The sequence below is a fragment of the Beta vulgaris genome, chromosome 7 (genome assembly GCF_026745355.1).
Source record: "Beta vulgaris subsp. vulgaris cultivar EL10 chromosome 7, EL10.2, whole genome shotgun sequence".
Lineage (NCBI taxonomy): Eukaryota > Viridiplantae > Streptophyta > Magnoliopsida > Caryophyllales > Amaranthaceae > Beta > Beta vulgaris.
In genome coordinates this window covers 2,708,755-2,722,604 of record NC_079208.1, presented here as the reverse complement: position 1 = coordinate 2,722,604, position 13,850 = coordinate 2,708,755, and the positions used below count along the sequence as shown (strand labels likewise).

Sequence of the window (13,850 nt, the reverse complement as noted above, 5' to 3'; positions counted from 1 at the left end):
ATCTTAAAAAGTTAGTCTTGCGTGGGCTTGATCACGCTAATAGTAGTGTGGACCAAAGTCACCAATGTATGATAGTGACATTTTTTTTTTGTCATATGACCACCTTTTATAATCTAAAGTAGAGGTGATCAGGTGAACATGGACTGGGCCAAGAGACAGGCAGAAATTCGGGCCAAAATTCGTCAATTCGGATCGGGCCATGTGGGCTTCTCTGGTCGGGTCAAAATTAGCTTATTTTCCATACTTTCTCTATTTTGTTTTAAATGCAACAAGAGTATTATTTGTGAGATATAAAATATTACTTTGTTGCATTTAAAATAAAACGGAGGAAGTATTTAAGTTGCTTGTGGTCCCGTTTTTTGCCTGAAAAATCGGTGCCCGAAACTCGCCCATTTTCAGTGGGGCACATGTTGATCACATCTCATTTAAAATTGCACTAACCTACCATTATTGAACATAGTAACATTTTTTTACCGTACAAATCACCCTTTCTTAAATTAGTTTATATCATATTAACCATTTTGATTCACATAATTACCATTTATAAAATTACATATAACATAATCCATATATAAATACTTCTCTTTTATATCTATTATTTTAACACAATGATTTATTTTTTTTTAATAAATCACATATATTTACACAAGGTGACAAGTCCATATAAGATTTATCCCTACAATGATTTTAATTCATTTTTTAAGTGTAATACTTATGATCTTGTATTTAAAGTGTTAAAGTCCTTCTACTTAGTCTGCTGACTGCTATGGAATTTATTTTTCTCTTACAATCGAACACCTTTCCTTTCTTATCCTTCTCGTTCTTTTTATTCTCGCACAACCATATAGTCTATTGGAATCAAAGCTTGAAAAGCCTTGTCTTCTTTTCACTAAAAGTCCCACATTGCTTGTCGGAGGGAATACTCCCTTGCTTTATATATTCCCTTCTTCCCTTTTTTTTTATTGAGTTGGTACTTGAGATGTTTTTGTGGTTGAATGTCATGCTTTGGGTTAGGGCTTGCTATCCCATACGCATGCTGTTGGGCCAAGGCCATGGGCTTTGGGGAATAAACTTAACTTAACTAACTTTTTGGACCCAGGTTGGGCGCGTGTGTGACTGTTGAATACGGTAATGTTTTGACCGATACAGTATTAATGACAATCTCTTGATATCCTCCCCGTTTTTAATGCCTTTCGTTTTTGCCTGATTTTTTTCCTATAAAATCAGTGCCTTATGATCGGTTCAAGTCACACAAAACATTCTTTTCCTGGGTACGTGCTAATTTCCAAAGTCTATACTGTTAGTGGTGACAGTTTAGGCTGCTGTGTTAACCTTGGGGAGCTTTCCGACCAAATCGATTACCACCGTTGTTGGGCCGTAATTGCCATTGCGATTGTCAGTTTCCAACATAGTCAACTTTACAATTTCTTGTGCCAGAACCAAATAGTGCATTTAAAAAAAAAAGTATATGAACTATATGTAATTGCTTTGAGGAACACAAAATCAATATGACTTGACTCAAGTAGCTAAAGAATGAATACATCTCAAATGCAGCTAATTCTTGAACCTAAGACACGACCCTTAGACTTGTATTTATATTGATCTTGATAAAAACTTATCTCACATACAAAAGATAAAGCTCTATCGCGATCATTCCTAAAGCTCATGAAGATAGGTTTTATGGAAATCGTCCATTTAAACATTTTTATCGGATCATAATCCCAACTCCCAACTCTTAAGCCTATTTTCTCAAATTATATATTCTTTTTTTTCATATTTATTTTCTAAATATAACATTTTATATCAATAGAGATCCGATTAGCGTTCTTCAATTCCAACTAACACATATGTCAATATCCAACCTTTACCATTAATCATTCTAATATTATCAATAATTATAAAAAGTTGTATATGTTGTATACATATATTGGTATTAAATCTACAAACATGTTATTATATATTGAGAAATGTTTTTCTATTTTAGTAGAAAATTATATATAGTCGATGTGAGCTAGTTTCATTGGTTTTGCCATTATTACAATCCATAAGTCAACAATTTTGAACCTGTAAAAGAATTTATCACAAGTTTTAAAATAGAAATTTTATATATCTCCTACTTTGATGGACTGGTAGGAGGAGAATGAAAGGTTGAAATGTTTAGTGAAACTATGACAAATTCTCAATTAATTATATGCGAATTTTTATATTTATTTTGACGATGGGTATGTTGAATCCTTAACTATATGCAAATTAACATCCTTAATTATATGCATGCACACATACGTATGTTTTGTTCCTCTCTTCCCTTTTCCACGCGTGTGGGAAAAAGCCACATTTACTGTGTTGATAACCCACATGAAATAAACAACTTCATAACATAACAATAATCGTTCTTGACTTACGACACACTTATTATTAATTAAAGTTTATCTCATATGAGTAGCATACTTTTTAGATAGTGAACGTCTTTAAACATGAAGATCGAGACATAACAACCATTAAATTATCAACAATGTTATTATATAACAATCATCAAGCTCACTTATTCCCAATTCCACCTATTTTAGATAATTCCATCAACCAAACACTCCACTAAGAGATGAAATCATTATCATTTAGAAAGTTTAGAACTTTATCATCATTCATCAACACTCAAACGCCTATCAATTCATCAAATGTCTTGCTAAAAGTAGGCAACACTGTTTCATTTAGTCATGTGATAAGAACAAAATAGTAGTAGTAGTAGTAGACAAGTTGATTAGCTTGATAAGATGGGCTCACTTCAAGTATCTCTTGGAAGTGGTCAGTGACACTTTCACCTTCCCTAATCGTCCCTCCTTTGGAAGACACAAGAGATGATTTTTCTATAAATTGTCTCATGTGTCATTTCATGTTAAAGGGTACGTACAACCTACAATATTACTAGTTTTACTACTATTTTGTATTGAATTGCTTAAAATATTCCAAACTTATAAGGATAGCATTTTGCACTCTATTGGAGTAGGGTGCTTAAGTATACTTCCTAATTAATCTACCTTTTTTAAATGATTGCCGGACTAATCACTCGTATTATTGACATTTATGTTTCGGTTGGTCTTGTAAGAGACCGTTCACTTTTAGTTTAAAATTAGGCATGGTCCGACTCAATATTGAAGAGAACATGTCACCTTTTTTAACATAGTGACTAATTTAATCTATTTAGGAACCGGTTTAATCTATTTCGTGACCGGTTTGACATTCTCTAACCCATTTAGTGACTAGTTTAATCCGTTTAAGAAGACTACCGAGTTATTTTTTGAAATTGTCTGTTGTAGTTCGAGAATGAAGAAAACAAAGGAAGGAAAAGAGAAGGGATGACTAGAATAGTGTTGAGTTAGAGTAAAATGGAACGAGTTTGTTAGAAAAAATCAGTATTGGATTCGTATAATATTATGTTAAAATTAAACCGTCTATTCTAATAGTTTGTGTTTATGTTTTGATGAAGATAAGGCATATTCATTATATTTCTTTAGTTCATTGTTTGCAAAGGTTAAAAACGAAGTTGTATATCATATTTAAAAATTAGGGATTCCCTTATTAACCAAACAACTTATTCCACTTCCAGAAAGTGACAAAAAAATACACATTCATAAATATTATTTTTCACGTTGATCAACTAAATAAACATTACTCTATTTATTATTTCTTTAAGGTAATAAAGGGATACTTTGTCTATTATTATTAACAATAATCACATTCTAGATATAATACTTTAATTCTAAATACATGCAACATGTTGACTTTCACACATATGTTAATACACTACTTTGACAGTTAATATCTTCAATTATTATCCATTAGTAAAACTTGTAAAAAAATTATAATTTAGAAATTACATTTTGAGACTAATCCAACCGTATATTCTATAATATTTATATTTATATATTAGCTCTGAAATGCAGTCAAAGTTATTATTTGTACAGTGCAAAATTTTCAATGTTGCATGTATTTAGAAACAGTGGTTTTAGTATAAAGTTGTGCTCTCTTCAACTCGTTATTGTTGGACGTGTATAATATATGTAATAATATTAAAAATAAAAGTACACAAACTATAGCATCTTAATATAACAGAAAAGTAGTAGTAATAGTAATGGTAAAGTTAAAAAAATTATATGAACTTAATTGACTGCTCAATTTACATTTTCACCAATCTACAACATCACTTATAGAATTAAAGAGTGGCAAAAAGTTTGGATAATACAAACTTAAATCTGTACAGCCAAATTAGATCACCCATCTACTAAGATAACAACTAACAACTAAAAACAAAATACTGGGCTAAAATTTTCTTCTGTTAAAACCATTCATTTTCCAGTCATGTATACAAAACCAAAATGGGGTGGTCAATTCTTTTGTTCTACGTACCCAAAAAAAACATAAGGCCACATTTCACTTCCCTTCCTATACTAAACATTATCCCATATTATCAGCATCACATATCACTGTACTTTTGTGCATGCTAATTTGCTAAATGTAAACTCCAAAAACCTGCATATCATTTTTTCACCACCACCAGCAGCACACATGAGCACGGTTTATGTCGTGACGCCCGATTCCGAGACAAAATTAGGTCTCTCCACTTCCTCCCAGATCAACTTAGACGACAATTCATCGATCTCGGGGACATATTCCTACAGAATTATTTGAAGTAATTAGCAAGATTGATAACTTCGATAATTCTACGGACAGATGAATTAATTAATTAATCATAGCCTTAAGTAAAATATAATCCAAAATACTAGTATATGTTTGATACATTCTTCCCTCAATAGTATTTTATATGTAGCATACTTTCCTGCATCCCCATTACCAGACAGTTGCAAGTTTATATCAGTTTCTAAATAATAATCCTTCCTATGTTTTAGGTCTGATTAGTTAATAAAAATGTGTTTGCTAGTATTTTTTTCATTATTGGATACTTATTGATTGATTAAATTTAATTTTTACCTCAAGCTTTATAAACAATTCTTTAGCTGTTGGAGCTGACACTATGATCCCACGAGCAGTCGGAGAGATAAAGCCTTCATCAACGGCCTTATCGATAAAAGACAATAAGCAATTGTAGTACCCATCAACATTCAAAAGCCCCACCTGCATTTTTCAAAACAAAAAACCACACCACAACTTCAATGATCGATCCAAAAGATCTTAACCATGCTTTTCAATCAATCAATCAATAATGTACATGTTTCAGGAAAGATGTTGTCATGGATGTTTTAATATGTCGTTAAAAATTCCAAGTTCTTATACAATACGCAATCGAAAATATTAAACTCTGATAGTCTGATTCCTATTACCCTCAGGAAACGGAAATGGAAATGGAAACCTCTCAATTATTATGATGCACCATGACTATGTAATAACAGCATCAAATCTTCATACATGTTTCCATGTGAACTCACCCAAACAATCACATGCCATCTTTCCTCATCAAATCTCATTATTTATCAAATCTTCTCTATCAAAATTCGAAAGCATATATTATAAACGGGTCAATAGTCGGCAGATGTCACGGCGAAAGAAGATGTTGACTAGCATACTCTAGAACAAAAAAAACTGACGACAGTCTATAAGAAGCATTCAAAAAAACAATCAGAGAAAAAAGCTTGGTCAAAAAGGATAAAGGAATCATTCTTTTAACGGAAAGCCAACAAACACTCCAACCGTCTTATATAATCCATTACACACTTGTTGGTTGTTTCAAACTCTTAGGACATATTCACATAAAAAAGCTTGATTGATATTATTTGGTAGTTGGTCTTTCCATAATCCATGCATATGGATTATTACATCTTTTATTATTTTGATCTGGCCTACATCTTTTGGTGTTTCTAATTGGTTTTACTCGCGAAGAAACGATTGGATAAACTATTTAAACACAGTGTATTTTATTAGGATTAAAGAACATTTGATTGAGAAGAACATATATAAAAAGAATTCATACAGGTTTTCGGTGTATTCCTAGTTGAGCATAAGTGATGACTTCTAGAAGTTCTTCAAGAGTACCATATCCACCTGATCATATGGAAAGAACATGATATTTATGATTAGAATTAATCGAACCAAATAAACAAAAGAAATATAAGAACGATCTTCCAAATCAATGTTGGACCAATTCGAAATACATACCAGGTAAAGCAATAAACGCGTCAGCTTGTTTGGCCATCTCAGCCTTCCTCTGATGCATGTTTGATACAGTTTTTATTTCCCCTACTGTTTCACCAGTTATCTGCCCAGTGATAAGTTTAGGTTAGAAAAATATACATCATTAAATAGTAACTCTTGAGAAAACATCAAAAAACATATTGAGTAATAAAATTTGTAAAAACTACCTAAGTTACATACAATAATTTTTAAGATTAAGAGAGCTTATGACAGCGGAGGTCCTGGGTTCGATACCTAGCAAGAGCCGTTGGGGGTGGGTATTGAGAGGGTGTTGGACTTGATACTAGGCCCGGGTCAACCCGAGATAGGTAACGCTACAGGCCCATGCTTACTGACCAATAATATTAATAATAATAATACAATGCTTATTAACATCAAACAAAAAGTGGGCCACTAATGCTCTAGATTAGATGATTAATTAACACCAAATAGTTGATAGATGTACCAAAAAAAGAAATGCAAGTGTATGAATGTTTTGACTAACAACATGAAGAAAAAAAACAAGCTGCCTTTTGCTTTAAAGCAAACTAGAGGTAAAGAAAGCAACACTTGTATGAAAAAAGGCCAAAGATGTCCCTTTTATATCTTTCCTGAAGACGATGACTAGGCTATGTCAGCACAACAACTTAAAAAAGAGGTGTTTTCCCCTGTTAAAGAACACTAAGCTAACAAATCTGAAATGAGAATCAGATTTTTACCTCTTTGGAAACAAGGCTCTTTGGAATGACCCTGCAAGTGAAAGCAACCACCAAAAGCAAAAAGCATGTTAACCGAAATGTGGCACGTCAAACTTCTAAACAGCATCATTATCATCTAATATAGCTTTTATTGAAATTCAACAAAGATGTTCAAACATTTTATTCAAATAGCATATACGTCAAAGCAATCGAGTGCGTTTGATTGATCTCCTCAACAGAATAATACATCAACTTAGACCGCGAAGTTAAGAGCAGACACAGCAAAGTACTTTTCATTCAAGTAAATATCAATCAAAGTCTTGATGGATGAGTATTCTTCTATATCATGCTCTTCACTTAGGTTCTTTATTTTCGATCAACCGTTCATCTAGCAAAGTATATCTAATGGTTGGACTAGGAAGATTACTCGACAAACCGTCTTAACTTTAAGCATCTCAACATGGCAACCGACCCTAGCGTATCTAACTCCATGTTAATTCAATGAGGCTCAATGGCTAAAACTATATATTAGATACGTACCTAACATCCAATAAAATAATAATCAAGTAATTTGCTCTTTTCTCATGATCCCATTTCAACTTTTTCGCCACTTCTTTTAAGGGTATTTTTTTTTTTGTCAATTTAATGTTAACTCATTTAGATATCTTCATACTAAATTATATTACTTGAGGTCATCAAAATAGAAGTACACTTTTCATTGGATAGGTGAAAGATTGGTGAAGAAGTATGTACGTTTGGTACTTACATTCACCTACTACTAGAACAGTACTATAAGATAGAATGAAGTTTACATACACAGTTGTAGAATCAAAAATCTTATTCTGAGTTACAGAAAAAAAAGTGGGGATGTCATAAAATTGAAGGCCAAAAAGAGGATAAAGATAATATGACATGTGTTTGTGCAGAGTAAAAAGTTAATCCTTCTACCAAATCTTGTGTCATGTCTATAATATATGGGAATAAGGAGTTTCTGTAAAATAGCCTGACATGGGCAAAAACCAACACAGATTTAGCTTTCCCATCTGATCAAACTAAAAGCTGGGGGAATACACAAAGCTCCAAAAGAATGGTAGTAGAAAAGATTACAACTTTTTTACAACAAGTCACATAAATTAAGCTCTTCCTTTTTCATGCTAAGGTAAAACATTCTTAATTCACACATTTCAAGAAGTTCCATTTTTTTTAGGTTTGTGGTGAGACAAAGTTTTCCCTCTTTACTAGTTAAAAGGGCTAATTAAACTCTCCCCTATCAGTGGACAAATAACTCAAAGGTCATATGAACAGATAATTTGAGGGTCATCATTCTGTCTAAGTTAGTTCAGCGGACAAATAATTCTAAGGCTCGTCATTCTGACTAAGTTAGTTAAGCGGACAAATAATTCTAAGGCTTGTCATTCTGTCTAAGTTAGTTAAGCGGACAAATAATTCTAAGGCTCGTCATTCTGTCTAAGTTAGCTAAAGGAAATATACTTTAAAGATAAAATGATAGACCTAACACATTACTACATTAGCATGAAAATAACCAATAACAATCAAAGCCTTGGAAGAGGGAACAAACATTTCTTAGGAGCTCCATAAAAAAATGTTTATGCATGGTCTAGGATGAAGAGAAACTTAGTGACATACATACATACCCATTCATAGAAGCAAATAAAAGTTATAATTATGGATGGGCAGGGCAAAGCAATGATGTTGCTAGACTTAATATAAAAACTTAAGAGTAGCATTTAATCTTTCAATTGGTTGACATAACATACATGTCCATCACATATTCACATACCTATACTATGCTATACTACTACTAGGAGTACTAATTTTAGAGAGAGAAAGTTAGAGAGAGAAGGGAACATACCCTAGAACATGGCGCCCACCATCATGAACTGCCTGAGAAACAAGACCCATCAGACCCACGCTGCCACCTCCATACACCAAATCAATCCTTCTCTCCACCTTCAAAACACACATCCAGAGAAAAATAAATTAATTAATAAATATATTTACAACAAATCATAAAAATCATGGACACGTGTCAAAAACCCACATCATCATAAAGACATAAACCAAACAAAATTGAGAGAAATTTAAATAATGATCATTGTGAACCATATGTCTAACCTAATTAACAAATCTATTATATACTACTACAATTTAAGTTTATTAAATAAACCTCCCCATATATAGATATAATGGGTGTTTATTTATTTAATTAAACTCCCATAAATAAAAAAATATATATGGAATTTATGGAAATGGAAGTAATTGAAACCCCATATGTCACCACCCCACGCTTTTATGGGTCATGATATCCAACAAGCATGTTTGTTTCCCTTGAGAGCATCAAGGGAAAAAATTTATATAATATAAAGATTAAATCTTTTGCTAATTTTTCTTAAAAAAAAAATCCCTTTTTTTTTCCTAATTCTGTTTTAATGAATAGAAATTTTATAATCAAAACTCCAAAAAATGAAGGGGAAAAGAAAATGGGGGGAAAGAGGGATCATGCAAGAAGGCTGCTTCACTGACAGACAGATTACAGCTTGCAATTTCTCTCTCATGCCAAAATTTACTTCTCATCTTTCTCTAATTTCACCAAATTACTACTACAACACATGAAAAATTTTATTTTTTAAAAAAAAAAAACTCAATTTTTTTTATAGGGTATTATAAAAAAATGCTTACTTGTTTAACTACAATGGAAAATCAAATTGGGTATTTAAAAAAAAAAAAAGTTTGAGGTGGGTAAAAGGAAAGTTACAATTTTGCACACATTTTCATCAACAATAACTCATATAAACTCACTCCATTGAATTTTGCAGACATACAATTTCCCAAACAATCAGTCCTACAACAGAGGAGAACTAAAGAAACCCAGAAAAAAGGTGTCTTTTTCACTGTCTTTTTTTACGAATTTTTGTGCAAATGTCGTAATATACAGAGCATAATCGAATATACCCATAAAAAGTTATGCATTGTAAAATCGAAGTTTCTGGGATTGGGATTATACCCACAAAATTTAACCCAGAAAAATGACAAAATTATGGGATTAAACCTGCATTTTCTATTCCTCATAATATGTAGTACTACTTAATGCTGTAATTTAGAAATTGTGAAGAATAATAATGCATGAGATAAAATTAACCCACAAAAAATGGTGAAAAAAATTTACCAATTCTTTGCCCAACTCAACAGCAGATTCTTGGTAGCTCAATTTCTTGCCAGAACTGCTTCCACAGAACACACAAATTCTCTTGAATTTTGACGGCTTTGTCTCTTCCATTACTACTACTACTACTAAATTTTTAGTATTAATTGTTTTGTTTGTATTTTCTCTCTCCTAAATAAGAAAAGGTATAAAATTCAGAGAGTTTGGGAGAAAAAGGTGGGAAAGAGTAATAAGAATTGGAGGAATGAGAATGAGAACAAAAGTGGGGATATGTTTGCATATGCAATGTCCTATAAATATAAACCCACCGGCCCATCTGGGTAACGCCTCTACCAAGTAACCATTTTTTTAATGTACATAATACACCATATTACTATCATACTACTACTAAACTTCTCTTTTTTATTATAACAAATTTATTAACCTTTAATGTTATGGGGTTTTAAGTTTTTTTTTCAATGTTCGTAATATGGAGCATCCTATTAAACTGACATCTCGCACAGATATAATTAAGCTACGTTTGGCAAAATTGACTGAAATGGAGCTGAAACTGATAAGATGGTTGAAACTGATTGGGTAGAAGCTGAAACTATTAAGGTGCTGAAACTGATAAGTTAGCTGATTGCATAACCTGTTTGGTGATATTATTTATGACTGTAGCTGAATTATCTTTTTAGACTTAAAAACATAAAAAGAAAATATCTTTTTAGGCTTAAAAAGATAAAAAGAAAATAATAATAATAATAATAAAATTCAGCACCTGATCTCAGAAGCTATATTTTAATCCAACTCAATTTCAGTCAAATTTTGGACTTAATTTTTTTTTAAACTCCTCCACCAAACACCACTAATCATATAAGGTGACTTAAAATTGTAGCACCTTATCATTTAAGTCACCTGAAATGCTTCCCCAAACAGAGCTTTAGTCAATTTTGCATGTCAGGCTCAGGATGGGGAGATTGTAAGGAAAACCTCACTCCAAAGAGCCTCTGGTGAGAGATGATCCTATGGCCATGATCTTGAAGTCGAAAGGTCAAATATTTACCACTAGGCTAAGCCTTGCTTGATATTTTAGGTTTTTTTTAATTATGGAGTAATGTTTTACTATAGTGTATGATGTTGATATTAACTTTATTATTTTGGGGCCCATATTGACTGACTACTATTATAAATTGCAAAATCATGATTATGGATGGAATCGTTTATAGTCTCTTGTGGCTTGAATGGTATATTCTTACTTAACATTGGAAGATACGGCGAGTTATCATGTACTCCTTTCAATCTTTATTAGTTTATTCGTATTTTTTTAAGGATGTCTCTCATAGACTCTTGTTGTATGCTTGTTCCCCTAAGACATCAATGTTGCACTTTGAAATCTTATAACCTCAGTCATGTACTTACATTTACTTTGAGAGCATGTTTTGATCAATTGAGACGTAATTGCAATTTTGGGCCTATATATGGCTTCCTTAACAAAACACAAACTTATATAAAAAAAAGATTGAATTTTTGACCTCATCATCATAAGGCGAAACCCCTACCAACTACATTAAGTATGAAGTGGTGAATAATTTGATCGATATATCAAAGGGAGTTTTTGATAGAGTATAATTAGTTTATACTTTTAATTGAGTTGGTCTTTTGACATGGTATTAGAGCCAGCGTGACATAAAGGTCACAAGTTCAGGTATGAGAGAAGTTTGTGTTTCATCCACACTTCAATCCCAATGGCTCTCGCGTGATGAGACGTGATAAAGTGTAAAACTATTATTGAGATTTCAACCATTAGTTTAAACTTTTGATTGAGTTGGTCATTTGACAGTACACGATTTATGTCACATTCTCCTTTCTTTTTCATCAAAAGGATAGAATTGTATACTTTTCCTTACTTTATCCACGCAACACCGTCTCACTCTAGTCATATATATGCATGCAAATAGTAACTATAACCAACTTAAAGGAATTCAAAGAATATAATAAAATACTTCCTCCTTTTCTTTTTGTTCTTTGTATTTGGAATTTTGACACTATTCATAATTAGAGTCTCTTAGAGATAATCTTCTAAATTATTTTCAATATCAAGACGATCTTGAAAATTTTCAATAAAAATATTCAATATCAAGACTATAACTTTGGTAGAGTTAAGAATATAGTAAAGGACACTCTCACTAAACCGACACATTAAGTCAACTTTCCATTGGGTCAGAACTCATAATGAGTAAAGTGTTAAAAGTTTGGATTGTGCAAGTATTTAGATCAGGTTGAATTTGCTATTGTAATTTCAATTCATAAAGTCGGCAGAGGTAAGCTAAGATCGAGTCTTGCGTAACTTGCGTTTTGTAATAGTGTAATAGACCACTTATGTTTACAATTTCTTTTTCTTAAACTTTCTCTTTTGAGTAACTTTTTTGTTTTTTTAACTATTTACCTTTTAAAGATTGTTGAATATGTATTCACAATAACTTATTACCTATTTGTAACTTTTATGTTTTATTTAACTAATTGATAATTTGATAATTAGGAATGTCTTTCCTAAAACTAGACGTGCTTACTTAAGTATCCTCTAATTTTAGAGGATGTTATGTTTCTTAGTTCGTCTTTTACTTACGTTATGTTTTCTCATGTGAAACGTGATGAAAGCTTTGTAACTCATAATCTTTTTAGGTTTATTTCTTTTAACGTTGAGTAATGTTGGGAGAATTATTTTTTAGAAAAGTGTGTGGCTTCTTATGTTCTTATGAATTTCTTCTCATGTTCTTATGGATTTCGTTTCTATCGATTAATGAAGTTTTTTTTTTCCTCTCAAAAACAAAGAAAATTCTCTAAATATAATATCAAAAATTGAAATTAAAATATTCCAAGTTTCCAACTATAGACATTGCTCCACTTGGTTATATGCTCACAAGTGGAAGTAGGAAAATTATGAAAAATTGTGGAACCATTGAAGTACAGTTTGGGAAGATAATTATTTGTGTCAAGCAAGTGTGACAGATCTAGCACAGCAATGGTGAGTTAATTGGTGATACATGTGCCTTACTGCCTTACTGGCTAATCTGGCTTAATTAGGCTAGAAAGTGTAAGCAACTTGTGCACCCTAAACAAGAGAACACCCTGACCTTTGGTAGGAAACAAGTCATCACGTACATTTTTCATTTAATATCTCGCTTGCTCTTGCTAGTTGCTAATGTATTACCTTTAATCCTTCCTCATTCCTTTTTTTCATATAATTTGTTGGCTTATTAGTTATTAGATATTTGCACTAGAATGAATGTTTAAACCCAATTTCACATTATGTTTTGTTCTAAGTATTTGTTTTGGAATGTGTTTTACGTATAACATGTTATACCATATTTTACTGTGCAACAAAACTTTATACGTAGAGAATGACGTAGACTCCAACAAAAATGACATGGGCTATATAAATAATGTCATAAATATGATGTCATTTTGTCATTTAAATTCATGTCATTTTAAGTTTTTTTTTTTTTAAAAAAAATGGTGATTTATGGGTTAATACACTATACTGTAACGGTTACACCAAAGAATGTTTTTTTTATATTAGTTTACACTTTAACTTTCACGATATTTGATTTGCTATTCTAAGCATTCAATATTATCTCTAATTGTGTAATTGTAAAACAATTAAAATTTTAAAAACACACTTTGAATAAATTAAATAAATCACATATTTATTGCAATGTTATTTCTTATACATTAGTGAGCTAGCATGTATGATCAAAGTTTTAGCTAATTGTGGCCTTGAAAGACAAAGTATTGCGACTATT

General features: G+C 31.7%; 1 protein-coding gene across 1 annotated transcript; it reads right to left on the bottom strand.

The window, feature by feature from the left end:
* Positions 1-4,140: 4,140 nt before the first annotated feature.
* LOC104898260 (cytokinin riboside 5'-monophosphate phosphoribohydrolase LOG7) lies at positions 4,141-10,346 on the bottom strand. Its single transcript, XM_010685311.4, has 7 exons — positions 10,069-10,346; positions 8,755-8,852; positions 6,903-6,933; positions 6,169-6,268; positions 5,984-6,054; positions 4,987-5,130; positions 4,141-4,670 (listed from the first exon to the last, which is right to left on the bottom strand). The coding sequence occupies exons 1-7, from the start codon at positions 10,177-10,179 to the stop codon at positions 4,575-4,577; spliced, it is 651 nt and encodes a 216-aa protein (XP_010683613.1). The 5' UTR covers positions 10,180-10,346; the 3' UTR covers positions 4,141-4,574.
* Positions 10,347-13,850: the final 3,504 nt, after the last annotated feature.

Bases quoted from the DNA above. Each gene is read 5' to 3' on its own strand.
- LOC104898260 (XM_010685311.4), bottom strand. From the start codon at position 10,179: ATGGAAGAGACAAAGCCGTCAAAATTCAAGAGAATTTGTGTGTTCTGT. The intron at 6,269-6,902 runs GTAAAAATCTGA...ATCACTGGGCAG, and splicing joins AGAGCCTTGTTTCCAAAGAG to ATAACTGGTGAAACAGTAGG. The intron at 6,055-6,168 runs GTATGTATTTCG...CCATATGATCAG, and splicing joins CGCGTTTATTGCTTTACCTG to GTGGATATGGTACTCTTGAA.